Genomic DNA, 25,093 nt, shown 5'->3' with positions numbered 1-25,093 from the left:
TTAACTCTCTTCGACAGACCCCTCTACCAAGCCATCTCCTCGTTACCTTATTTCCCTAAACAAAACCGTCACGATGTCTGAGCCCATCAGGAATAAGAAAGCGGACTTTCCAGTGGCTCCGTAAGTATCACTTCTTCGAGCAACCTCCAACATTTTGTTGTATGCTATGCTCTTTGACCTCTGACGAGATATGGTGTTTGCAGGACACCACAGAATACCCCGGCCAACAATGCTCCTATCTCTTCTCATGCCCAGCAACCTGGAATCGCTAGTATCAAAGAAGGTATATTTTCCCTCAATCCTTTTAAGACCCCTTCTCACAAGCATTATCAGAGTCTCTTGACCATGCTACGGCGGCTTCCTTGTTTGCACGCAACCCCGGACTCGTTTCAATGATTCAGGGAAAACTTGGGTCCCTCGTTGGCCGCTCTTCGGGCTACATTGAATCCTTACCCGTGTCAGTCCGCCGGCGCGTTGCTGGCCTGAAGGGTATCCAGAAGGAGCACGCTAAATTGGAAGCTCAGTTTCAAGAAGAGGTACTGGAACTCGAGAAGAAATATTTCGCGAAATTTACTCCTTTGTATCAAAGGCGGTCAACGATAGTCAACGGAGCCGCAGAGCCTACGGATGGTGAAGTCGAAGCGGGACAGGGTGATGAAGAGGATGTTGACTCCAAAGATGAGGCTGAAGCCACCAAAGAAGAGGACCAGGAGTCCCAAATCGCCGGCATACCTGAATTCTGGCTCTCGGCCATGAAAAACCAGATTTCTCTTGCAGAAATGATTACCGAACGAGATGAAGAGGCCTTGAAACATCTCATTGACATCCGTATGGAATACCTCGATCGCCCAGGCTTCCGCCTCATCTTCGAATTTTCCGAGAATGCCTATTTTACAAACAAGACTATTTCGAAGACCTACTACTATAAGGAAGAAAACGGTTACGGTGGCGATTTCATCTACGATCACGCCGAAGGCACCAAGATCGATTGGAAGGCCGATAAAGATCTTACCGTCCGCATTGAGAGCAAGAAACAGAGAAATAAGAGTGAGTGTTCAACTTAATGTTTATTAAATGAGCACTGTAGCTGACATCAGCTAGATACGAAACAGACTCGGATTGTCAAGATTACTGTCCCCACGGAGTCATTCTTCAACTTCTTTTCGCCCCCTCAGCCCCCGACTGACGACGACGATACTGTTGCTACTGATATTGAGGAGCGACTCGAACTCGATTATCAGCTTGGTGAAGACATCAAGGAGAAACTCATCCCCAGAGCCATTGATTGGTTCACAGGAGAAGCTCTTCAGTTCGAAGAGCTGGGTGACGACATGGATGCTGATGAATACGACGACGAGGACGACGAAGACGAGGATGAAGATGACGAAGACGATGACGATGAGAGGAGATCCGACCGTGACGTTGACGATGACTCTGACGAAGAGGTGCGCATTTGTTAATCTTCATTCACTTTTACCATCTGTCCATGCTGACGCCAGAACAGGATGGCACCTCGAAGCCGAAGAAGGAGGCAGCGGAATGTAAACAAAGCTGAGGATGTTCAGCATGGCTCAAGTAAATCAAGCTCGAGCATGCATGAATCAGCTTGACGTCTAGCCCTCAAGTGGTATCTTTATTGCTATTTCAATGTTTTTCGCCTTTACTTTATTATATTTTATTATTCTTCGGTCACTGCTTCTCCTTCAATCCTTTTGATTTGTCGTTTCCGTCTAGTAATCTTGCCTCAGAATGTCGTCCCAGTGTCTTGGGAAGCGCTTTTGTGGTCCAATCAATCCATTGGCGTTTCCTTGTTCAAGGCACTGTGCACATCGCTAGTCTTGTTGCGTGACACATATCTTTAATCACTTTCCACCCATATCTTGTGTCCAAGAAACGATGTGAACCATGAGCATACTCCAGACTTGAGAAGTACACAGAGGCCGTTTGTCCGCTCGATCTCTTGATGGCCACATGTAAAGAAAGGAAAAAGAAAAGAAAGTAAAGAAAATTCATTGTGGACAGAGAGTATGATAAGTTTCTGTTGTTGCTAGCAAAAGCGCTGATTTACTCCGTATGCTCTCTCTAAAACGGACGACTCCATACTAAACGAACGAAGAAGCTGCTTGTACCCCCCACAGCATGGTGCATGGTACATGGTACTTGGTCAACATAGGCCATAGTAACTAACTACGTAGTAGTTATCCACAAATGGCCTGCCTTAGGCTGTTAGCTAATCACTAGTTGTTCCTTCACCGCCTGTTCCGTCTCCAACTTTTGTTGATGGAGTAACACTGTCTATGCTCTGCAGAGCATCTGCCACAACTTGGACTCGCAGCTGCATATGAACCAAAATTGATCCGCTCTAGTCATTGTTGTACATGTTTCTATCGCAGTTTAGATTACTCTTAAAAATGTATCTAATCATCATAAACTAGTTGTGGTAGATAATGTTCATGCTTTCTGGCTCTTGGCGCTGGTGCTGACAACTGTGGGGATCACGTCGACAAGTGGCGCCGCTCTCCAGGCGCCGCCTCAGGGGTTGCGGCTCGGTAACGCCAGCTGTTAGCCAGTTCAGTAATTTCTCCCTGAAGTGAAGCATGATGCCTTCTTCTGACTTATAATCAAGAATAGAGCCCGTCGCTACCACTATCAGACGGGAAATATTTTCTCGGACTGGTTTAACTTGTTGTGCTTTTTCCCTTACCTCCTCACTAGATGCCTTTTAACATCGGTTATTCGAACAGATCCTCCGAACGTCCTGCATAGGTTGCTTTTCACCGGTCACGTCTGAATATAGAGAGACCACATATCAACAGACCCGAACGCAATGGCTCACAATTACGAGGTCGGAACAAGGGCTTGGCAGCCTGATCCGACCGAGGGATGGGTCGCATCTGAAGTCAAAGAGAAGTTGGTTGATGGGGACAAAGTGCAGCTTATCTTCTTGATAGAAAATGGCGAGGTTCGTACGAAATCATTGCCGAGCTGTTTCGCATAGAAGGTATAATATCAACTGACAGGTTTATGTGCGAAGACAAAAACTTTGGAAACAACTCAGGCCGAGTTGCAGGTAGACAACAATCCAAAACTGCCGCCGTTAATGAATCCTGCCATGCTCGAAGCCAGCGAAGACCTTACGAACCTGTCTCATCTGAATGAGCCAGCTGGTGGGTGTGTCTCCGAACTGAGATTACGGTGGTTACTGAGTCCCTTGAAGTTTTGCAGGCCATCAAGCTGCGTTATGCCCAGAAGGAAATATACACGTATAGCGGCATCGTACTTATTGCAACCAATCCATTTGCCCGGGTCGATTCACTTTATGTCCCGCAAATGGTGCAAGTATATGCCGGAAAACATAGGGCATCTCAGGCGCCGCACCTTTTTGCTATCGCCGAGGAAGCGTTCGCGTAAGAGCGGCTCCTTTCTTTGTTATTTGTGTGTTTGCTTACGATGATTGTACAGTGACATGCTACGCGATGGAAAGAATCAGACAATTGTAGTCTCTGGTGAATCTGGTGCTGGGAAAACGGTTAGCGCAAAGTACATCATGCGTTACTTTGCAACCCGCGAATCTTCAGATCAACCTGGGAAGTATACTACCAGTCGAGCGGATGCAATCAGTGAAACTGAAGAGCAGATCTTGGCCACAAATCCTGTTATGGAAGCTTTCGGGAACGCCAAAACCACCCGCAACGATAATTCTTCGCGCTTCGGAAAGTACATTGAAATAATGTTCGATGACAGGACCAATATAATTGGCGCAAAGATACGAACCTACCTTCTCGAGAGATCTCGGCTTGTGTTCCAGCCGTTGAAAGAGCGCAATTACCATATATTTTACCAACTTGTTGCAGGTGCGACAGATCCCGAGAAACAGGAACTTGGCCTCACATCCGTTGAGGATTTCGATTATCTCAACCAGGGTGGTACACCGACGATCGATGGCGTTGATGACAAAGCCGAATTCAACGCAACAAAGAAGTCGTTGAGTACTATAGGTGTCGCAGAAGGGACGCAGGTGGAAATATTCCGTGTGCTTGCTGCTTTGTTGCACCTGGGGAATGTCAGAATAACCGCCACCAGGACAGATTCGAGTTTGTCTTCCTCGGAACCTTCACTTGCTCGAGCTTGCCAATTGCTTGGAATTGACGCCAACGAATTTGCGAAATGGATAGTCAAGAAGCAACTGATCACGCGAGGGGAAAAGATTACCTCCAACTTAACTCAACAACAAGCCACGGTGGTCAGGGACTCGGTTGCTAAATTCATTTATTCCAGCTTATTTGATTGGCTTGTCGATAGGATCAATCAAGGTCTGGCTACCGATAGTGTTTTGAACAAGTTCAAGTCCTTCATCGGCGTCTTGGATATTTACGGGTTCGAACATTTTGCGAAGAATTCTTTCGAACAGTTTTGCATCAACTACGCCAACGAGAAGCTACAGCAAGAGTTTAACCAGCACGTTTTTAAACTCGAACAAGAAGAATATGTGCGCGAGCAGATAGACTGGACATTCATTGACTTTTCGGATAACCAACCTTGTATTGACCTTATTGAAGCAAAGTTGGGTATCTTATCCCTTTTGGACGAAGAATCTCGGTTGCCTATGGGCTCGGATGAGCAATTTGTGACCAAGCTGCACCACAACTTCGCAGCAGATAAGCAGAAATTCTACAAGAAGCCACGTTTCGGCAAGTCCGCGTTTACGATATGCCATTATGCAGTCGATGTGACTTACGAGTCCGACGGCTTTATAGAGAAGAACCGTGACACTGTTCCAGACGAGCATTTGGAAATTTTGCGTGGCTCATCCAATGGTTTCGTGAAAGAAATCTTGGACACGGCTGCTGCTGTTCGCGAGAAAGATTCGGCGTCTATTTCATCCAAGCCTGTGGCTGCCCCAGGTCGAAAAATTGGCGTTGCTGTCAATCGCAAGCCAACTTTGGGAGGGATTTTCAAGTCATCATTGATTGAACTCATGAACACAATCAATTCTACCGACGTGCACTACATACGCTGTATCAAGCCTAATGAGGCTAAAGAGTCGTGGAAATTCGAAGGGCCGATGGTCCTCAGTCAGCTGAGAGCCTGCGGTGTCCTTGAGACTGTACGGATCAGCACTGCCGGATATCCTACACGCTGGACATACGAGGAATTTGCGATCAGGTACTACATGCTTTGTCACTCATCGCAATGGACATCAGAAATTAGGGATATGTGCCATGCCATTCTACAGAAAGCTCTTGGGGATGGTACCCAGCAAAAGCAAGATAAATACCAACTGGGTTTAACGAAGATATTCTTCCGAGCAGGCATGCTTGCTTTTCTCGAAAATCTTCGCACATCGAGATTGAATGGGTGCGCTGTCATGATACAGAAAAACCTTCGATGCAAGTACTACCGCCGCAGGTATCTTGAGGCCCGTGCCTCTATCCTCACAACTCAGGCTCTTATTAGAGGATTCTTGGCAAGACAACGTGCAGCTGAGATACGACAGGTCAAGGCAGCTACGACAATTCAAAGGGTATGGCGAGGACAGAAGGAGAGGCGGAATTACAGCCGAATTCGTGCCAATTTTGTTCTTTTCCAATCAGTTGCGAAGGGATTTCTTTGCCGACAGAATATTCTCGACACGATTCATGGCAATGCAGCCAAAGTGATACAGCGATCGTTCCGTTCCTGGCGACAGCTACGCGCCTGGAGACAGTACCGCAGAAAAGTAATCATTGTCCAGAATCTCTGGAGAGGAAAGCAGGCCAGGAGAGAGTACAAAAAGCTTCGCGAGGATGCTCGGGACCTTAAGCAGATTTCTTATAAGCTGGAGAATAAGGTGGTAGAGTTGACTCAGTACCTCGAATCCTTGAAGCGAGAAAACAAGTCACTCAACTCGCAATTGGAGAACTATGAGACCCAAGTGAAGTCGTGGAGAAGCCGTCACAATGTGCTTGAAAATCGTTCGAAGGAGTTACAGGCGGAAGCAAACCAGGCAGGTATCACTGCTGCTCGCTTAACTGCTATGGAGGATGAAATGAGCAAGTTACAACAGCATCATAATGATGCGCAGGCAACCATCAAGCGTCTCCAAGAAGAAGAGAAGATCTCGCGGGAATCGATTCGTACCGCAAACCAAGAGTTAGAGAAACTTCAGCAGCTGAATACCGATGCTGAAAACGAAAAGGCATCCCTTCGTCAGCAGATAGTCGATCTCGAAGAACAACTTGAGCTTGCAAAGAGAGTTGTGCCTGCAAACGGCGTGAATGGAGACCAGCAGAATGGTGGGCCCATCCAACCGCCTGCGAGCGGCTTGATAAACCTCGTTTCTTCCAAGAAGCCTAAGCCTAAAAGACGAAGTGCCGGTGCTGAGCGGATCGATATAGATCGTTTCAGTGGCGCCTATAATCCCAGACCAGTGTCGATGGCCATTCCTAGCTCGGCTATGGGTCGGCAGCATTTCTCGGGAAATGCTTTCTCACCAGGCCTGGATTCCGTGGAGGTAGAGCTCGAGAACTTGTTGTCTGAAGAAGATGAGCTCAATGAAGAGGTGACTATGGGTTTGATACGCAATTTGAAAATCCCACTACCCAGCTCTACACCTCCACCAACGGAGAAGGAGGTCTTGTTCCCAGCTTATTTGATCAACCTAGTGACTTCCGAAATGTGGAACAATGGCTTTGTGAAAGAGTCCGAGCGTTTCTTAGCGAACGTTATGCAGTCAATCCAGCAAGAGGTTATGCAGCACGATGGAGAGGATGCCATTAATCCTGGGGCCTTTTGGCTTTCGAATGTCCACGAAATGTTGTCTTTTGTTTTCTTGGCCGAAGACTGGTACGAAGCACAAAAGACGGATAATTTCGAGTACGATCGTCTGTTAGAGATTGTGAAGCACGATCTTGAAAGCCTGGAGTTCAACATCTACCATACATGGATGAAAGTATTGAAGAAGAAGCTTTACAAGATGATTGTACCAGCAATCATAGAATCCCAGTCCCTCCCTGGCTTTGTTACAAGCGAGACAAACAGGTTTCTTGGGAAGCTCTTACCTTCCAACAACAATCCAGCCTACAGTATGGATAACCTTCTCAGTCTCTTGAACAATGTATACAAAGCAATGAAGGCTTTCTATCTGGAAGAGACTATAATAACACAGACGGTCACCGAGCTTCTCCGTCTTGTGGGTGTCACTGCATTCAATGATCTCCTCATGCGGAGAAACTTTCTCTCCTGGAAACGTGGTCTGCAGATCAACTACAACATCACCCGCATCGAGGAGTGGTGCAAAAGCCATGATATGCCAGAGGGTACACTTCAGCTGGAGCATTTAATGGTAAGATGCCCATGGAGACAAAGAGATTGTGCTATTCGCTAAATTTGGCTATGTGTAGCAAGCGACCAAGCTTCTTCAGCTCAAGAAGGCTACTTTGAATGACATCGAGATCATTCAAGACATTTGTTGGATGTGAGTTTCTATTAGCGTTGTCCTACCGGATTTTCATGCAGTACTGACAGTGGCTAGGCTCTCGCCAAACCAAATCCAGAAACTTCTGAACCAGTATCTTGTGGCTGACTATGAGCAACCTATCAACGGTGAAATCATGAAAGCCGTGGCGTCCCGTGTCACTGAGAAGAGTGATGTTCTTCTTCTGACACCAGTTGACATGGAGGACAGTGGCCCGTATGAGATTGCCGAGCCACGTGTTATTACAGCCCTGGAGACATACACCCCGTCATGTAAGTGAACTCCAATAGACAATGCATGAATAATGCTAACAGTCTCTGAAGGGCTTCAAACGCCGCGACTAAAGCGGCTGGCTGAGATCGTTTCTGCCCAAGCAATGGCTCAGCAAGAGAGGCTGGAGATGACGGAAAGTGGGGCGACGACGATGGAATAGAACTTGTATATGAACAACAGAGAATTAGCAGTTTCATAGAAACCATGATGATGAGCGTTTGTATTTTGCTAGCCAATGTTTATCTCTGTAAGCGCCCAAATGAGGAGGGCCCATCTTGTTACTCTATTGCAGCTGAAGCTGCGAGAACCACGCACTACAGCCTGGTGGGGCTGCGGGGAACAAGAATCTTTTAAGCCTTGGAATGAACGAAACCTCGGCGCAACAGGCATATATATCTAGTGCGCCTCCGCCTGTCCGTTTAAGTGCTCTCCTCTTCGTCCGCAGTTCGTCAACGTACAACCTACTATTTGGATTTTGTCTTTCTTCTTGTTGTTTCGTTTGGGGATTTGATTGGCCCAAGCAAAGATGGCTTTGCTGAATAAATTGAACTTCATCACCGGCAACAAAAACAAGCTAGCAGAAGTGAAAGCAATACTAGGAACTGTGATCGACGTTGAAAATCAAGCAGTTGACCTTCCTGAGATACAGGGCACGATAGAAGACATTGCCCGGGAGAAATGTCGGCGTGCAGCAGAAGTGGTGAGTGGCATCTGAAGCGGCAGAATCCGCACAGCTCAATCACACTGACTGACACTGACGCACTTCGGTCAGGTTGGAGGCCCGGTGTTGACGGAAGATACTGCGCTTGAGTTCCATGCACTCAAAGGACTGCCTGGTCCATATATGTATGTATTCCTCACTAAGCATAGTGATCCTGCTACTGATTCTATCTAGTAAGTCATTCCTAGATGCCTTGGGCCATGAAGGACTTAATAAGTTGCTTGACTCATTTGAAACCAGAGCTGCGGAGGCAGTCTGCACCTTTGCCTTTTCCAGCGGACCTGGATCGGATCCAATTCTTTTCCAAGGTCGAACTGAAGTAGGATTTAGTACGAACTCCACCTACCCTGTCAGAAGCTGACGCATTCACACAAGGGAACTATCGTGAGACCAAGAGGTCCTGCGAAATTTGGTATGTACAGATGATTATTAGCTACACAAACCAATGCTCACTAGCTCCTTCCAGGCTGGGATCCGATATTCGAGTATCAAGGCAAGACTTACGCTGAAATGGACAAAGAGGAGAAGGTCGGGATTTGTCCCATCAGTTTCTTCCACAAACCACTAATACTTTGGAGCAGAACCGTATCTCACACAGATATAAAGCCCTGGTCAAGTTGCAAGAATGGTTGGCCGGCAGATGTCCTTGATATAACCTGCAAAAGTTCACGGTGGGGATTGGTGTCGGTTTTAGCTGCACCTCCTGGTACCCTCATGGATTGACCGAGAGAGGCTCAAGCTGTCCTGGTTGCTTGGTCATTCTTCCAAGATTGTACCCAGCTAGAAATCCTTGCGCAATTGGACTCTACATCATCATCCCTCTCACTATTCAATTCGACCACTGATTCCTCGTCGAAGGCTTCTCGAGCCTCATCGAGCAAAACACCAAATATCTCGGCATCTAAATTCTCCTGCAGCTTCGTTTCATTGTAGCCCCTGCAACCAATAAGCTCCAATTAGGTTTTCAGGTAATAGTAAAGCGAGGGGAACGGCTTATAGTTCTGTGGTGTACCTTGATGCGAGACGATCATAATGAACATTTGTAGATGGGCATCGTAAAACAACCACCAAATCGATCCACGACTTGGGAAATAGATCGCATGCATGCCAGTCAATCAAATAGCCACCCTGAAGCACCTGGTCCTCAATAGCATCCAGGAGCTGCAATAGGTATGTTAGGAAAGTGTAGATAATGCAGATCGGGACCAACTTATCAGACGACTGGAAACCAGGCTAGAATAAGCGTTACATAAACGTACTTTGTCCTCGTCCACGACCCATGTTTGCAATTCGTGGTCATAGGTCTCGTAGCAGTCTCGCTCCTTTGCGACCTGGTTGATTGATAGATGCCGCAGGCCTGTCTCCTCAGCCAATTGCTCGCAATGGACGGTTTTGCCTACGCCGGGCGTGCCTGTTATTATCACGTTCGGAGATGTCCGCATTGTGCCACATGAAAATGCAGGACGTGGATTATTTCTTTCGATTTGCCCGATAAAGACTGATAAAGTTTGACAGTGAGGGGAAAATTTCCGTGGGGTAACTCAGTACATAGCTTCGGATTATCAAACTTCCCGATATCTCCATAAGTTACCGGTGCTACATGATTCGTTATAAAGATCGTAGCTACCGTGCTGATATGCATATATGTACAAACGAGTATTATGGTACTTATGCTTTACTGGCTCATATATAACCCCGTTGAGCATGGTGATATGTAGAACTAACCGAGAAGCTAGAATCAGTATATTTGAATTCTTACAATGTGGTTCAATGCATTGAAAACCCCACCTGATAGTCTTCTTCTTTAGCAGCTGACATATAGCAGGTACTTGAAGAGCTATGGCCATGCTGCTAGCAGTGAGGAATAACAGCCAGGTATGCTGTAATGCAGGCTTCGCATCGAAAGCCAAAGAACTGTCGCTGTTTTGCAGCCTGATGCTATGCCGCGCTTGTTTGCAGTGCTATTTGCTAGACGAATTGTTGGGATCTTTAAGCCTGGGAGTGATTGGTAAGCATAGCCGCCTTCCTCGTCACCTTCACCATCTAACTTACTTTAGAAGCTCAAACATCTTGTATTTTTGCAGATATGCTGTGCCTCGCCTGTATACCTTCAATACGCGTGCAGGGTCCGACGTCGGTGCCTGGGGCCCTTTTAGACGCTTCACTGCTGGAGGTGTTCGGAACATAGGATCGAAAACTAGTATGTCTGCGCTACCGCCGTCACGTATTTCGAAGCCGATGATTGTCATAGAATGTCCTGTTTATGCCCGTCCACTCATTAGGCATGTTACATATCTTGAAGAGAGGATGTTCAAACCTTGGTGCTGGAAGTAAATCGGAGGCAAGTTCGTCTGCATGACTTTTTTTCCTTCTTTCAACGCACATGATTCTCGAAAATAAGCTGCAACATTCATATACAATGCATCATGGGCACGCATTTCCGTTGTGGCCCCAATGCTACTTGCTTCGCACCTGTAGGTCGTTAAAGCAGCGCTTCCACCTTGGAAAAAGAGTCTTACTGTATGCCGAGACTCGAGAACAGGGCTTGTGCCTATAAAGTAATGAATTAATTCAACCCACACGAATACCGTCACGGTCATCATACCTCTGGCGTGCCAATATATTTCCTAGTTCCTCGTATACCTCCTGTCTCGATCCTCCCTACACTATTGAAACCCTTGTCCCACGCATCTTCGATCATGTCTTGTAGTTGGAAAATAGTGGGTAACTCTCCTGGGAAGCGCTCATGTCCTGGAATTTGGGTTTCTTTCATATAGGTGATCAGCATCTGGATATTCCTGTAGCCGCAAAATCCCCCTTCTTTGGGGATCTTCGAGATCTGATGGACCTTTGGGCTGCAGAAAAAAGCACGTTGAACGGATTTGTCCTGCTCACATAACCGAGCAAGCACCGGGATGATATCGCGCGTCTCGTTCTCGACAGCCTCGCGCTTCCGAAGCGTGCCGTCTATGGCGATTGTGTTTGTGAAGATTGACCTAGAACCCTTTTCTAACATTCTTCGCAGCCACGACGGCATCTGCTTCTCATGAGCATGAGGCCCTAATTCGGTACGCTAGATAGAGCGTCAGCACAACGCGCCATATAATGAATAAAGAGTGAGGATTTCCATACTCCAAGCCGCTTTGCTCTCCCATTGTGTGGTGTTTTCGTGCCATCAATCCATGGCCATGATGAGGGCGCTCTATCTTCGCAAGGTAGCAGCCCGGGGGTGTCCTCTTCCAATTGTCCCCGTCTTTTGGCATCATGGCTTGACACTGTAGTCTCCAAGTCAAGGAGGAGTCCCGGCTGGTGTGGAGATATGTCTTCAAGGGCAACTGTTTCCGCAAAATGCAAGTCGAGGTGGGCGGGGAGTTCGGTACTGAGTACTATTTCCCCACAGCCGTGTGGACATTCGGCATAATTCCCCAAAAATTCTCCTGTTCCAGTTGAGGGTGCGTTTGCCGGCCGTCTGCTATGTTCAGCTTGAGTATCCACTTCAGGATGGTAAACATTCACATGCTCTACAACACGGCTGATGTCTGGATCAGAGAATGGACAAAAGGGGCAAGTTGGATCGCTATCATTTTTATGGTCCATGGCAGCCAGTATTCGTAATTTGCTTTTATGATTACTTCGAGCCGAGATGGAGATAGCTCAGCGTTCTTGTATGAATGGTTCTTTGTATTCAGAGGAAGAAGCGGTTATCTGGAGCCGACTAGGGCCAGAAGTAGTTGAAAGTGACAGTTGGCTAAATAGGCAACAATCGTAGGCCCACCTGAATCAACCACGGAATCATGTGCTAGGCAGCGTGTGGTATGGAGATCGAGGCCCAACTGAGATGACTTGTCCTAACGCGATATACAGGCTATCATTGCTTATTACCATTATATACTCCGTACAAAGTACAGAGGTTTGATAAAATTGATACGGGTGAAACCTTGGCGCCGAAGTCAATCACTGCTTTGGCACACTGCAGATTCTGTGGTAGATATTAGAGCAATTACGGGTGGTGGTCTTTTTCCTGCCTAGCCTACCCGTGTCGGTCATGCTTCCCGATTTGCTACCAGCAAATCAGAATGTATTTCACTTCATATGAGGCATAATGTAATCGAAAACCCACAATGAATAAATGTATTTCACAAATTATAATTTATGCACCCCTTTTTGCAGATACTATACTCCGAACTCCGTAGATAAACCCGTCATCTCATGGCAAATCTGCACTGATTACTACTATGATATCGATAACAGGTTTAATTCAATACATCATCACACCTCGCGTTTCGTATACTACAAACTACTGCACATAGCAATAAGAAGGGATAATAAAAATTTGAGACTAATAGCAGCGGTCGTACGTAACACACCGCTAGTATCACACCTCTGCAGGATTCGCCAGTGGCCAGTCGTACCGTATATAAGTCCTAACAGCTGGGAAATACTCGATTAGTTATCATGTTTCGGCAGTCTGCTAACTAATGGGACAGACATAACTCAGCGACTTGGTAACAAGCCAGACGTCTACCACATATGTAATTTTGCCCAGTTAGTGAGCTTAGATATACCTTTCATGAGTTGTGATAGACATCTCATCTAACATTGCTGACACCCACCCTAAGTGGGCACTACCATACATACTATGCGGCCAAACAGCCAGGCCAGCCACCTATAATCTGCTGCTGAGCCATCTTCGCCAGGGGTAGTCATTAAGTCTTAGCACAAGCATCCGTATAAACATCTGAGATCCAGTCCGTAAACAGACCAAACCTGGATACCCATGAAGCTTTTGTATTGTTGGCTAGGATTTTATCACCCACAGATAAGATGTACAATTCGAGATATTGTTTAAGGATATGGTAGGTTAACACAGCTTCAAGTAGTTCATTAAGGATATCAGATGATAGTATTTTGTTCAATAACAATTCATCATTACTGAGATATGAGTATACAATGGGCGTCGATGGTTGAGTTGCCTGTCAACTACGTTACAGGATAAGATCGTGCAAACTCACAGAATAGGAAAAGAAATTAGGTCGCTTGTTGTACTAACGCACCTGTGCCTTGACTCAACGTTTAATAAACTAACTATCTATCTTCTATTAGTAATTATAAAGTTCTGATACTGTGTAACCGCAAAAGGAAGGCGGAGAGACCAAATGCAGATAGATCATTCGTCCTTTAACTCATCGGCATGAGCTCCGCTTTCGCAACCCCGCCAGTGCACATAAAAAAGGCTGTCCCGCTACCGGAGCCAATTGCGCGGGTGTGTCATCTCTCAGTTGCAAGGCTTCAACTTGCTATTCCAGCAACCCAAAGATGGATGACCAGCAGAAAAACCGGAATGATCCTTTGGAAATGGCCAGGAGTGGGTTAAAAGGCGTTCCGGATAGCAATTGGGTTGTGCAGAAGTTTGGAGGTACCAGTGTTGGAAAATTCGCATTAAACATCATTGACCAAGTGGTATTGTGAGTATATTCGTTCTCTGAATGTTCATTTGCCTCTTGTCATATTTGCTAACAACGGTCTTGATTCAGACCAAGTCTCCTCGAACACCGTGTGGCTATAGTTTGTTCGGCACGAAGTAGTTCAACGAAGGCTGCAGGAACGACGAACCGGTGAGTCATAATTTCGTGTTACCACATTCCTGGATATCTTTCCATGAACCCTCCAGCTCCTATCCGCGATTGCTTCATTATTTTCAGACCTCGTTAGAATAGTGTTACCTTTTGAATTAACTCACTATATAATGCAGGTTGTTGCGAGCAGCTCGGGATGCGGAAGACGCTCTATCACAGGAATACGCTTCCCTTGTTGAGGCAGTTCGGCTCGAACATATTCAGGTCGTCGATGATCAGATCCAGTCCAAGGTACTCAAGTCCCGGCTCGTTTCAGAGATAAACAACGAATGCGACAAAGTCCTACGAGTCCTGGAGGCTGCACAGACATTAGGAGAAATAAGCGCACGATGTGTGGATAAAGTGATCAGTACAGGAGAAAAATTGAGTTGTCGCCTTATGGCAGCATATATTCAAGACCGCGGGGTTGATTCACAGTACGTGGATCTAGCTGAGGTCATCGATTTCCCTATCTCCAATCAGGGTCTCGACCAGGACTTCTACAATAACCTCGCTGCAGCTCTTGGCCGAAAGATTCGGGCCTGTGAGAACAAGGTCCCAGTTGTTACTGGCTTTTTCGGAACCGTGCCTGGGGGCCTCCTTGATCAGATTGGCCGCGGTTATACCGATCTTTGTGCTGCTCTTGTTGCTGTTGGGATAGATGCCAAGGAACTTCAAGTCTGGAAAGAGGTCGATGGAATATTCACCGCAGACCCCCGGAAGGTGCCTACTGCACGCCTTTTACCTGCAATTACGCCAGCTGAAGCAGCTGAACTGACATTCTATGGTTCGGAGGTGATTCATCCCTTCACCATGGAGCAAGTCATCCGCGCCAAGATCCCAATCCGCATAAAGAATGTTATGAACCCCAGAGGCGATGGCACCGTTATTTTCCCAGACTCTACTTTCGAACTGGAGAAGACAACACCGGGCCATGATCCGAGACTATTCCGTACCCGCAGCCCCAGTCTTGTGCAGCGGCCCAAACGCCCAACGGCGGTAACGATCAAGCACAAGATATTGGTGATTAATGTACATTCCAACAAACGTTCGCTCTCACATGGGTTTTTCGCCGGGATATTTTCCGTCCTCGATCGGTGGAGACTTTCAATCGATTTGATATCTACAAGTGAGGTTCATGTCTCCATGGCTCTTCATTCGGAGATGCCTCTCCTGAATGGAGTTGGGAGGGATGAATATCAGATTATCGATGAAGATCTCAAAGGTGCTTTGCGCGACCTGCAGAGATATGGTACAGTTGATATAATTCCCGAGATGGCAATCCTCAGTCTTGTCGGGAAACAGATGAAAAATATGATCGGCGTAGCTGGCCGCATGTTTTCTACCCTAGGTGAGAACAATGTCAATATAGAGATGATTTCCCAGGGTAAGTCTCGCTTTCATCTGTGCTTCCTGAAACACCGACTGACGATTCAATGCCTTGAAGGTGCAAGTGAGATCAACATTTCATGTGTCATTGAAGAAAGGGACGCCGATCGTGCCTTAAACATCATCCACACCAGCATGTTCACGTTCCTGGACTAAAAGTGCTCCTTGTGTTCCTTTATACTTGTGCGTCGCGCTACTTTCAGATATTGTGTTCGCCTTTAACGCTATGATGTCCACTACCACCCATATGTCCTCTCAAACCACAAGTTACGTGCACATAAAAAGCTGTGTGGTTGTTTCCCCCTTGCTTCCTTTTCTGTCTTTTTTTCTTCCTATCCTTTCCTTTCACTATTTCCTCTTTCCAGTTTTTCGCTTTTCTTTGGTTGCAGGTCCGTCTAATGCAGATAGATTCTTGGCTTTCCTTGTATGCCTCAGGTTGTTTCATGCATCGGCGTCAAGTTCATTTTTGTTGGTTTTCTGGGGTTGGCTTACCTTCTTACATCTTCTTACGACTATTTGGTCTTATTGTCTTCCATGAAGTTTCACATTCTTGCAATACCTTTCCCATTATACTAAAGTCATCTTTCAAAATTTCCTTCGGCTTATCAATCATCTTGTTTTATATGTATTAGAACATCTTGCACTAAGTCATGATCAGTATATGTATAATTCCTGCAGTCCCAGGAGAGTCCATGTTCACTTTACCTTATCTCGCACGAGGAAAAGAACGTCGAATGATATCGTAGTAGATACTGTAATAGACCCTCAGATATATGAGTAAAAGCAAAGTATACCCATTACAGCATAATGTGCAACTTGACCATGCTCTATTAGTGATCTTTAGCAATACATCTTATGCGGGCACTGTCGAGGAAGCTCAAGAGAGTTCGACTAGACATACTGCGCATACGCGGCTCCTACACGGGAATGGTAATATGTGCAGATTTGATTTGATGAACAGCGAATCCGAAAAGCATAGAAAGTATATAGGTGCTGGTTTACGCACAAATAGTGTTTACTCTGTACCTTACCAGAGTCAACTTGCGTCACCATTGTACCCTTATGTAGTTTGATTCCCTTGTAGATCCGCGGGTGTGGTGATCATAGCAAGATCTATTCTCAGTACCTACAACAAGTAGAACCTATTCCAACGAGAGCGAAAAATATTGATCTCTCAGAAAAAAAAAAGGAAGAAAGGAAGAAAGAAAGAAAGAAAGAACGAACTCAAAGCTCAAGTCGATGATCCACAGTACCAAGTAGTTGCTAACGCCCCGGTCGGAGTTGTCTTAGCCAAGCCGCATTATTGCGAGTCCCCCTGGCTCGGTATTTGCTGCTTCTTTTATGAGGTGAAGTAATCATCCCTGGATGACAGAAATTGTTCAAGTTGCTTGTATTGGCTGTTTAATAAGTCCAGTAGCCTTGCGTATATTGCGAACGGGGTAACAAGGAAGCCAGTGCCTATCATCGTGAAGTTGGAGAATGTCTGTACTAGGTAAGTGACTCGTATCCCAAGTGCTTCTCGAAGGGTGGGAGTGCGAATATGGTATCGATGTAAGTTACAATTTCCACAACGAAGGAGTAGGACTTTGTTCGGTAGCCTAGGCTCACTTTTGGTAGGCTGGGGATTCATGATAAGTAGTATTAAGTGCATGCCACCAGAGTCCAGACTGCTTCATAAATCGACCAAGGGACCCATGATCTGCAGAAAACGCCTGCTAATTGGGTGGATTCAAGCAAGGGATGAATCTCCATGGGTCCAACAGATGTAGCGTCGAAACTGTTCACTGGGCGGCATCAGGGGGCCCGCATGCCTACTCAGTCTGTGCTAGGCTAGTAAGGGAGGGGAGCAGCCAGGGATTGGTATTACCAACAACATTTATGTATAATGTACTCCGTACTCGGTAGTACCTTGTAAGCGCGAAGTAAATGGTAATATAATCGTGACAATACGGGTAATGCATGCCTGATGGCCACCCGAGGGTGGCTTGATGGTGCGGAGGCTGCCCGACGCGTGACGCGCACGCGCCATAACCATACCATACAGGCCCGACGAGGCGCGTGGGCAATCAACAGGTGCAGCCTGTCTTTCTCCGTTCTTCATTCTTCCCTCAACTAAGGAATTATTCACAAAATATCTTGCGCATATCTCCCCACCTTGCCTGAACGGACCTTACCGGACAAAGGGATTTGAACTTAGTCGAGCCGTCTTGCCGCCTATGTTCTGGGACTCTTTCCTTCGATAACCCACTTGCTCCATCGCTCTGTTCTCGATCTCACCATCCAACATACATCATCTACTTCGCGCCTATTCAACGTACCACACCCTTCCAGAGGCTTTGTGCTTCCGGCTGCATCTTTGTTCAGATAATCACATCAGCCTTCACGCCTTGGGCGATAGCAGCCGCTTCCTTAGGTCCACTCCGACCTTGTCTCTGAATTGCTGCCTTCCCATCGCGCTCTTACGCGCTCGATGTCCTGATACTCATCGTTTATCGCACTGCGATCTGGAATCTCGCCATCCAGACTTCGTTTGAACATCTCAGCAAGGCGTGCTTTCTCAATCCACTGCTCTACGGTTACCCTGCTAGAGCCCAAGGTGACCCGAAGCTTTGCCCTCTTGCACTCTACGGTGTGCGAAAGTCTGCCCCGCGTTTAAAGTTCCTTGACGCCAAAAGCCCAGGATATCGATCGCGGCAGTATGAGCCCGACACATTCTGCGCCGATAACCTCACGGCCTTCGTCTTGTGGGAAAGCCATTTCCAAGCCACGCCCCCGCTTAGAGCCCTCGCCTTTACCTCTGCAGCCCGTGGAGCATATGCACTCGGGACAAGATCACTTCCTTAATACGACCGCTTCGACAGCGCACAATGCTTCGCCGGCGAAAGCCAGCCGCGGCTCAAGTAGCCTGTTTTCTGGAAATGGGACTCTAGGATTTGTTCCCATTACCGCCCCCCCTCCTCCAGCGTTTACAACAGACTCTCCTTCCAAACGCCCCTCCTTCGGATACCATCGCGCTGCTGCTTCTTCCTCTTCAATGCCCCAATCAGCGTTGTTCACGACATTCTCCACTTCCAATCCAGGAAAACAATCACCGAAGGAAACGCAATCATCAGACGGACCCAATAGCGATAATTTTGCAGACTTTCCCGAACCCTCATTCATACCCAAGCCGGTGAAGAGGACACTCATGGATGCGGCGCCACTAAAAGAACGACAAACAAAAAAGCAGAAGCGGGAGGATTCTAGTGTCATGCGCTTGCCGGAACCTCATGAATTACCCCCGATAGAAGACGATGGTACAAAGCCGCCTTATAGCTATGCGACGCTGATCGGCATGTCTATACTTCGTGCGCCAAACAGGCGATTGACATTAGCGCAAATATACAAGTGGATCTCAGATACGTTCTCATATTACAAAAATAGTGACCCCGGCTGGCAGAACAGCATTCGGCACAATCTCAGCTTGAATAAAGCATTTATCAAGCAAGAAAGACCTAAGGATGATCCAGGGAAAGGCAACTACTGGGCTATTGAGCCTGGAATGGAAGCTCAGTTCCTCAAAGACAAGCCATTGCGCCGCGCAACCATGTCCAGCCTTCCTCTCCCAGCAGCGCCTCAGAAGGACACAGCTCGTCCGCAGAACTCAAGTACTAGTACGTGGGCAGTCCCGCCGCCCACATACCAACCGACAAGTAAGCATTCGAAGCCTGTGGATCTATCTTCTGATGCTACGCTCCCGGCTTCTGATCCCGCTCTTCAAGACGACACGAGTGATGAAAATACCAACCGTACTGGACTGCAGACTCTTGGTCCTCGGTCATCACCGCTCCAACCCATACATTCGTCACCTCCTGTTGTGCCCCCTCGTTACACCCGACAAGGAACCCCTCCAACGCCATCTCAAACTATCACATCGGGAATTGTTTCCATCACCAATAAAAGAAAGCAAAATGCAGTGAATGATAGCGGATACTTCTCGTCGCTAGAGTCCTCAGCTATGCGACCGAGCAAAACTGGGCATATTCTGACTTCGGATCTGGACATAGACCCGCCCCGAATCAAGCGTGGCCGGGCAGAGGAAGAGATAGCCAGAATCAGAAGCTCTTCTCACGATATTAGCCCAAGCCAGTGTGGCATCTTGAAGGACCCAGGATTAGTTGTTGGTTCCTCTCCCCTTCGTGGGGAATATATCAGCATGCTACCTCCTCCTATCACGCCCGTCATCAAATTCAAGAAACCCGCTAAACCGCCACCTTCAGTATCACCAAACACGAATCTCCGGAACCACCGTAAAAAGATTCAACACATGGTCAATTCACCGATAAAACATTTGGGGCTCAATGACGAGGATCTCCCTTGGAGCCCGGCTTTCAATATCCAAGACGAAACGTTCACACCGACTGAAAACCTCCATACAAGCTTTGATGTTTTTGCAGATCCTGTTCCGGAGAATATATCAACCCCAGCATATGGCTCGCCGGAGAAGCGGTCTGCCAAGCGCACTCGAACAGACGCTGGCGGATCAAATGGCAATATATTGGCAGATATCACATCATTGAATGCCAACAATAGGCTAGGGGTGCAACCGTTGCAATCATCGACAAAATCTAAAGGCGTTCTCTTCCCCGAGTCGCCTTCCAAGGTGACTGACTCAGGACGTTATCTGGATTCTTCGCATGAAGATTTCTTTTCGTTTCATCTGTTCGACGAAAGCCCGGCGGAAGTCGATGGTGTGGATATTCTGCAGGGATTTCAAAAGATTGGAGGTATCAGCAAGGAAGAACCGTCAAAAGCGAAATCATACCCACCGAGGCCTTCGTGCAATCATCGAAACAACACACCTCTATTTTAGAGCCAGGAGGTCGGGACCTTGGACGATGGAGAAAAGTTGAAGGCAAACATAAATGATTCGCAGCGAGCGCCTGGGATTTTCTTTCTGGATGGCGTACTATGATGGCAGATTATCCGATCTTGATAGTAGACACGGATTTTTGGGGCGGGGTATCTTATTTGTGTGTTTGTTTCACTTCCAAGCTGATGGGATTGCTGGAGTTAAAAAAGTGGTTTTGGTGTCAGTCGGTTATGACATACCGGACCTGGAATGACCTTGTTACGACCTTTATGACGACATTTGGTAAGATGTACATGAGTATGTGATGTCTAAACGAACCCGAGTTTCTGCTTTTCTGCTTGCGTGTCGGTTTAGTTCTCTTTGCTTGTTCCCCGGACTGTTTGAGGTGATTTATGGAGCACATTTAGTTAGCTTACACTGCGAGCGCGCACAGTTTACATCTTTTCCTTTTTTCTTTTTCTTTTTTCAAAGCGTGAAAGAACGTAGAAGTATGAGTTCATGGTTTCATAAAACGTTATATGGTGTTTAGGTAGTATAATGCTGTGGATGATGAGCAGGGCCTAGTAGCTCGATGTCGTCTGGTACGCGGAGCAAGCAGAATTGGAAATCATGTTCGAAGGGCAGCGCACGAGGAAACAGTTCATGAAAGGAAAAGATTTCTGAGTTCTCAGTTCCTGACCTAACGCCGTACCAAAGAAAGGTCTAACCTGCATGACCTGTGCCTCTCAACTGATTGAACGAAACCCGAATGCGCTAAAGTACAGAGAAATATAGTTCGTTTTCGAAATTAGGCTAGTCGCTGCTAGCACAACCGCGACACCCACAGCTAACACACTGAATCGTTTGATCCTCTTTGAGTTGCGCTTTAGGTACCCGGCAGATGCAAGTCGCATTAAAGTTCGTTTCCTTCGTCTGGATGCACCGAAGGCAGCATAACTGTATAGAAGACAAAGACACGTTAGTAGATTGTTCTTATGCCAAGTATTGGTGAATGAACTTCATGGTAGGATCGCTCGGATCATGACACGAAAAGTAGTTGAAGCAGAAGGCACAAGGCAGAGCCAAAGTAACAAGCGGGTAGTTGGTAACCTTTTCGTAGCCTTGCTTCTTCCACTTAGCAATCAGGTTGGCATCCGCATAGTTGTTCTTCAGAAGCCATTCGTACAGCTGCTTTGATATGGCTTCTTTTTCGTAGTACAAGTCATATACGTATCTGGACCCTATGTGCCATACTGTGAGTGACTTTGAACGGTCGACAACTGGAATGTGAATCTCATGGAAGACCACCTACTCTGATGGCTGATCTGAAATATGGGCCACAGCATCTCGTGCTTCTTTTTTCCATCATGCGATGCATTCTCCGCATCTTTCATCTTATTGCTGAACTCCAGCAGTGTATCCTCTATGTCATCGAAGCCTGCCGGAGGCGGTTTGCGATTGCGCGAGGTCCGTACCGGGGGCATTATGGAATATGTATTTGACGAGAAGACGACGACGACGAGAGCTTGTGTGCCAAATGAAAAAGAAGGACAGGAGGAAGATATTGAGAAACAAAGCACCGAAACCCTGTTGGTTTTCCGTAGCTCAGAATGATTTGCTCCACAGTAGATGCGTTCGAGCGGCGGGCGCTACGAGCTTGCGGCCGCATCTGCCATGACACACCGCCTTTGATTCTTCTAGGCATTTGATTCCGATGGTTCAGCATCGTCGGAGACCAGGTAACCATCCTATCTATGTTCATAACCTGTGCTGAGCGTACTCACAGTCCATTCATAAAGCAATATTCGTTATCAGACTCTATCTTTCGCTTCTTCCCATAGAAATTTTGCACCATGGACCCACAGACCCAGGTCGATATCAGCAAGCTGAATGATGCCGACAAGAACGAGCTGAGCCAGATGTTGGCAAACGAGCAACAAAAGGCCACGATGCAGCAGAGTAAGTCAATAATATTGAGTAGCTTTTTCTAACGACCTCGCTCCTGGCATGGGATGCTTCAGTGCTACAACTTGCTAATCGTCATCATTTAGCCGTCCATTCGTTGTCCGATGTTTGCTGGAAGAAATGTATCACCGGAAAGATCTCGTCAGGTCGCCTGGAACAAGCTGAGGAAGCATGCGCGCAGAATTGTGTTGAGCGGTGGATGGACTCGAACCTTGCGATACTGAAGCATCTCGAAACCCTTCGTGGATAGATGCATATATTTTTTCTTCTACGTTCTCAACGAAAAAGCAGCTGGCTCATGCTTAGAGCACATCTGCCGTCACCCTGCATGTAAACGGGTACATCATGTATTATATCAATCATATCAATAGAAAGGACGCACTGGCTCTGCCACATGGAATAGTACTGTGAACATATCGGAATGTCGCTTTCTGCTTTTAATGTTCTGCGCATGCACTGCTGTCCCATACAAAGATCTGTACCCCAACCTAAACTGGGCCTCTTGAGGGAAAGTAGCCTGAACTAGAATCTGCGGCAATGGCTTAAGATCTACGGGGCCTAGAACCAGATTTGTTCGTGGTATTCATGCATTCGAGTTGTAATTCCCTCTTCTTTTTTGGAAACGATCATTCAGCCCTCATTCAAGCATTGGCAGCTAATTTTATGACTGATATTTATGAACCACAGCGCAAAATAAAAATTCACCCAAACCCTAACTGAAATATATCTAGACGATGGCAAGCTTGGTGGCAGCGATGTCCAGAGCATCAACGTCAGGGGTTAGACGGGCGAAAGCCTTCTTGAGTCCATCGGGCCTACAGAAAGGTTAGAGATCCCAACTTCCGTAATTTATCAATGATTATGAGAGATGGGCCGTCGTACCTGACGAGAGTGTTGACCTTGACGGTGTCAACGTCGTACAGCTTCTTGAGGGCGAGCTTGATCTGGCGCTTGTTGGACTTGACGTCGACGATGAAGACCAGGGTGTTGTTCTCCTCGATCTTCTTCATGGCGCTCTCAGTGTTGAGAGGGTAGAGGATGACCTTGTGCGCATCGAGGCGAGGGACATGGGGGATCGACTTGCGGGGGTACTTGGGCGACCGGGAAAGCTGAAGGGTCTTGGGGCGGTGGAAGGTCGTAGAGGTGCGGACCTTACGAGCCTTGTGCGCCTGGAATATTATATGACATTTAGCACCGAACAAAGTATGGGCGGATTCGAAGCCTTCTGTAAACGTACACCAGCACCCTTAATGACTGCCTTGGCGGCAGCACCAGCCTTGTCGCTGGGCTTGGTCTTGCCTATAGATCCAGAATGTCAGTCCGTCCGTCTTTCCAAAATAGAAGTATAACCATCGCTCGTTCAAATGTAAATCCATGCAAGTTGACAATAGCGGGGGAAACACAATGCTCGAATCGTTCATCAGAAATGCCTCTTTTTGTTCATGCTGAGAGGGCCTGATTCCCGCCCCCCCAAAGTACCGCCACATGTAGATGCTATTCGAGGCTCACAAAACCGCGTTTCCGACAAGATAAATCCTGCATATTTCAAGGAGACGAATAACTCGCACAAAATGAACCTACCTTGCTTGTTTTCCACCTTGGGAGCCATGGCTATCGTCCGGCGCTGTCGTGGTGATTGTCGCAGTGTCGAGTGTCGAATTATTTGGAAGGTATTCGCTTATTGAAAACCCTACGGTTTGCTCTGTGGGTCACCTGACCTGCCCTCCGTGTCGGATGGTTTGGATCCCTTGGCGACCACAACTCGAACAGGCTAGCCTGTCGAGTCTGTTCGCTTTAGGTATAGTGTATCCGGTACAGTCACGTGCGTTTGACGGTTTCTCGCGTATCGAAGCCATCAATGATTTCTACAGGATGGATGGGCTGAGTTGACGACTTTTGCCCGCGCATACCCCACGATTCACACAAGATTAAGGTTCAGGACAGCAGAAGTAACAGGTCGAAACATGGGACCTACTAACAAACAACGGAGGAAAAGACCTGGTCTTCTGTCCCGCACCCGCCCACCAACTGTCCAGGCAAAGCATGCGGCTTTGTCTTCAAAAGCTACACGGAATCTCATCCGATCACACCATCGACTGCTCAAAGCGCTTGCCCAAGCTGTACGTGACGGTGATGATGTATTAGTCGGCAAGATCGAGGCACAAATTGAGGAAAATGGTGGTTTGGAAAGCTACCAGCTCGCCAGCAAACTTGGCCAGTCTTTAGATCGTGGAGGCGACTCTAGCAAGGTCTTAGTTGATTGGATAACTCCCCGGTTACGGCCAATGGAAAATACGCCCTACAAGCTCCGAGTACTCGAGATTGGAGCTCTAAGCACGAAGAACGCTTGTTCAATGCACAAGTTACTGGATGTCACTAGAATAGATCTGAATTCTCAGGAACCGGGGATTTTGAAACAGGACTTTATGAAAAGGCCGCTTCCCCATGACGATTCTGATAGGTTCCATGTCATCAGTCTCTCCTTGGTGCTCAATTTTGTTCCAGATGCCGCCGGTCGGGGTGAAATGTTGAAGCGCTGTATACACTTCTTGACAAAGTCGCCCCCCTCCGGTTCTTCTCTTGATGTTACCCCAAGCCTGTTTCTGGTTCTGCCAGTCTCTTGCGTTACCAATTCGCGCTACCTCACCGAAAGCAGGTTGCAAGACATCATGTCTAGCATGGGCTTTGCGTTGTCCAAAACCAAGCAAACATCCAAGCTGATATTCCAACTCTGGGATCAAATTGGCGGCTACACAGCCAAACCTTTCAAAAAAGAAATTCTGAACCCTGGGAAAATAAGGAACAATTTTTCAATTATCGTCAAGTGATGATTATGATGTCGT

The 25,093-nt window shown here is 47.1% G+C and overlaps 12 protein-coding genes across 12 annotated transcripts; 6 read left to right on the top strand and 6 right to left on the bottom strand.

Moving 5' to 3' along the window:
- Positions 1–73: 73 nt before the first annotated feature.
- On the top strand, positions 74–1,639 carry nap1 (histone chaperone NAP1; the record flags this gene model as incomplete). Its single annotated transcript, XM_067628619.1, has 4 exons — positions 74–120; positions 204–283; positions 325–1,047; positions 1,102–1,639. The coding sequence occupies 4 exons, from the start codon at positions 74–76 to the stop codon at positions 1,458–1,460; spliced, it is 1,209 nt and encodes a 402-aa protein (XP_067476038.1). The 3' UTR covers positions 1,461–1,639.
- A 6,140-nt stretch (positions 1,640–7,779) lies between these two features.
- ASPBRDRAFT_46999 (non-canonical purine NTP pyrophosphatase) lies at positions 7,780–9,115 on the top strand. The gene is made up of 6 exons (XM_067625757.1): positions 7,780–8,429; positions 8,502–8,575; positions 8,625–8,769; positions 8,826–8,862; positions 8,917–8,978; positions 9,032–9,115. The coding sequence occupies exons 1-6, from the start codon at positions 8,256–8,258 to the stop codon at positions 9,098–9,100; spliced, it is 561 nt and encodes a 186-aa protein (XP_067476037.1). The 5' UTR covers positions 7,780–8,255; the 3' UTR covers positions 9,101–9,115.
- On the bottom strand, positions 8,998–10,117 carry ASPBRDRAFT_314824 (nucleoside triphosphates FAP7). Its single transcript, XM_067622905.1, has 3 exons — positions 9,710–10,117; positions 9,463–9,611; positions 8,998–9,386 (listed from the first exon to the last, which is right to left on the bottom strand). Exons 1-3 carry the CDS (start codon positions 9,890–9,892, stop codon positions 9,185–9,187), a joined length of 534 nt encoding a protein of 177 aa, XP_067476036.1. The 5' UTR covers positions 9,893–10,117; the 3' UTR covers positions 8,998–9,184.
- A 381-nt stretch (positions 10,118–10,498) lies between these two features.
- ASPBRDRAFT_133582 (uncharacterized protein) lies at positions 10,499–12,047 on the bottom strand (the record flags this gene model as incomplete). The annotated part of the gene is made up of 4 exons (XM_067618528.1): positions 10,499–10,707; positions 10,768–10,981; positions 11,056–11,523; positions 11,583–12,047. The coding sequence occupies 4 exons, from the start codon at positions 12,045–12,047 to the stop codon at positions 10,499–10,501; spliced, it is 1,356 nt and encodes a 451-aa protein (XP_067476035.1).
- Positions 12,048–13,766: 1,719 nt separating this feature from the next.
- Positions 13,767–15,610, top strand: ASPBRDRAFT_133006 (aspartate kinase; the record flags this gene model as incomplete). Its single annotated transcript, XM_067618490.1, has 4 exons — positions 13,767–13,915; positions 13,985–14,065; positions 14,203–15,452; positions 15,513–15,610. The coding sequence occupies 4 exons, from the start codon at positions 13,767–13,769 to the stop codon at positions 15,608–15,610; spliced, it is 1,578 nt and encodes a 525-aa protein (XP_067476034.1).
- A 388-nt stretch (positions 15,611–15,998) lies between these two features.
- ASPBRDRAFT_314790 (uncharacterized protein) lies at positions 15,999–16,691 on the bottom strand. The gene is made up of 4 exons (XM_067622904.1): positions 16,679–16,691; positions 16,356–16,596; positions 16,160–16,281; positions 15,999–16,097 (listed from the first exon to the last, which is right to left on the bottom strand). Exons 2-3 carry the CDS (start codon positions 16,505–16,507, stop codon positions 16,161–16,163), a joined length of 273 nt encoding a protein of 90 aa, XP_067476033.1. The 5' UTR covers positions 16,508–16,596; positions 16,679–16,691; the 3' UTR covers positions 15,999–16,097; position 16,160.
- On the bottom strand, positions 16,651–17,228 carry ASPBRDRAFT_314741 (uncharacterized protein). The gene has a single exon (XM_067622903.1). The coding sequence runs from the start codon at positions 17,103–17,105 to the stop codon at positions 16,794–16,796; it is 312 nt and encodes a 103-aa protein (XP_067476032.1). The 5' UTR covers positions 17,106–17,228; the 3' UTR covers positions 16,651–16,793.
- A 924-nt stretch (positions 17,229–18,152) lies between these two features.
- Positions 18,153–20,306, top strand: ASPBRDRAFT_133452 (uncharacterized protein; the record flags this gene model as incomplete). Its single annotated transcript, XM_067618518.1, has 1 exon — positions 18,153–20,306. The coding sequence occupies one exon, from the start codon at positions 18,153–18,155 to the stop codon at positions 20,304–20,306; it is 2,154 nt and encodes a 717-aa protein (XP_067476031.1).
- Positions 20,307–21,098: 792 nt separating this feature from the next.
- ASPBRDRAFT_58110 (BUD31 family protein) lies at positions 21,099–21,769 on the bottom strand (the record flags this gene model as incomplete). Its single annotated transcript, XM_067627854.1, has 3 exons — positions 21,099–21,242; positions 21,396–21,526; positions 21,598–21,769. The coding sequence occupies 3 exons, from the start codon at positions 21,767–21,769 to the stop codon at positions 21,099–21,101; spliced, it is 447 nt and encodes a 148-aa protein (XP_067476030.1).
- A 254-nt stretch (positions 21,770–22,023) lies between these two features.
- On the top strand, positions 22,024–22,696 carry ASPBRDRAFT_46992 (Tim10/DDP family zinc finger protein). Its single transcript, XM_067625756.1, has 2 exons — positions 22,024–22,244; positions 22,337–22,696. Exons 1-2 carry the CDS (start codon positions 22,139–22,141, stop codon positions 22,498–22,500), a joined length of 270 nt encoding a protein of 89 aa, XP_067476029.1. The 5' UTR covers positions 22,024–22,138; the 3' UTR covers positions 22,501–22,696.
- A 281-nt stretch (positions 22,697–22,977) lies between these two features.
- Positions 22,978–23,859, bottom strand: ASPBRDRAFT_199197 (60S ribosomal protein uL23; the record flags this gene model as incomplete). The annotated part of the gene is made up of 4 exons (XM_067621302.1): positions 22,978–23,065; positions 23,133–23,419; positions 23,488–23,549; positions 23,832–23,859. The coding sequence occupies 4 exons, from the start codon at positions 23,857–23,859 to the stop codon at positions 22,978–22,980; spliced, it is 465 nt and encodes a 154-aa protein (XP_067476028.1).
- A 355-nt stretch (positions 23,860–24,214) lies between these two features.
- Positions 24,215–25,078, top strand: ASPBRDRAFT_199196 (25S rRNA (adenine2142-N1)-methyltransferase; the record flags this gene model as incomplete). The annotated part of the gene is made up of 1 exon (XM_067621301.1): positions 24,215–25,078. The coding sequence occupies one exon, from the start codon at positions 24,215–24,217 to the stop codon at positions 25,076–25,078; it is 864 nt and encodes a 287-aa protein (XP_067476027.1).
- Positions 25,079–25,093: the final 15 nt, after the last annotated feature.

The sequence above is a fragment of the Aspergillus brasiliensis genome, assembly GCF_001889945.1.
Source record: "Aspergillus brasiliensis CBS 101740 unplaced genomic scaffold ASPBRscaffold_12, whole genome shotgun sequence".
In the NCBI taxonomy this organism is placed as follows: Eukaryota; Fungi; Ascomycota; class Eurotiomycetes; order Eurotiales; family Aspergillaceae; genus Aspergillus; species Aspergillus brasiliensis.
The sequence above is the reverse complement of the archived record's forward strand: the minus strand, read 5'-3'. Positions and strand labels throughout refer to the sequence as shown.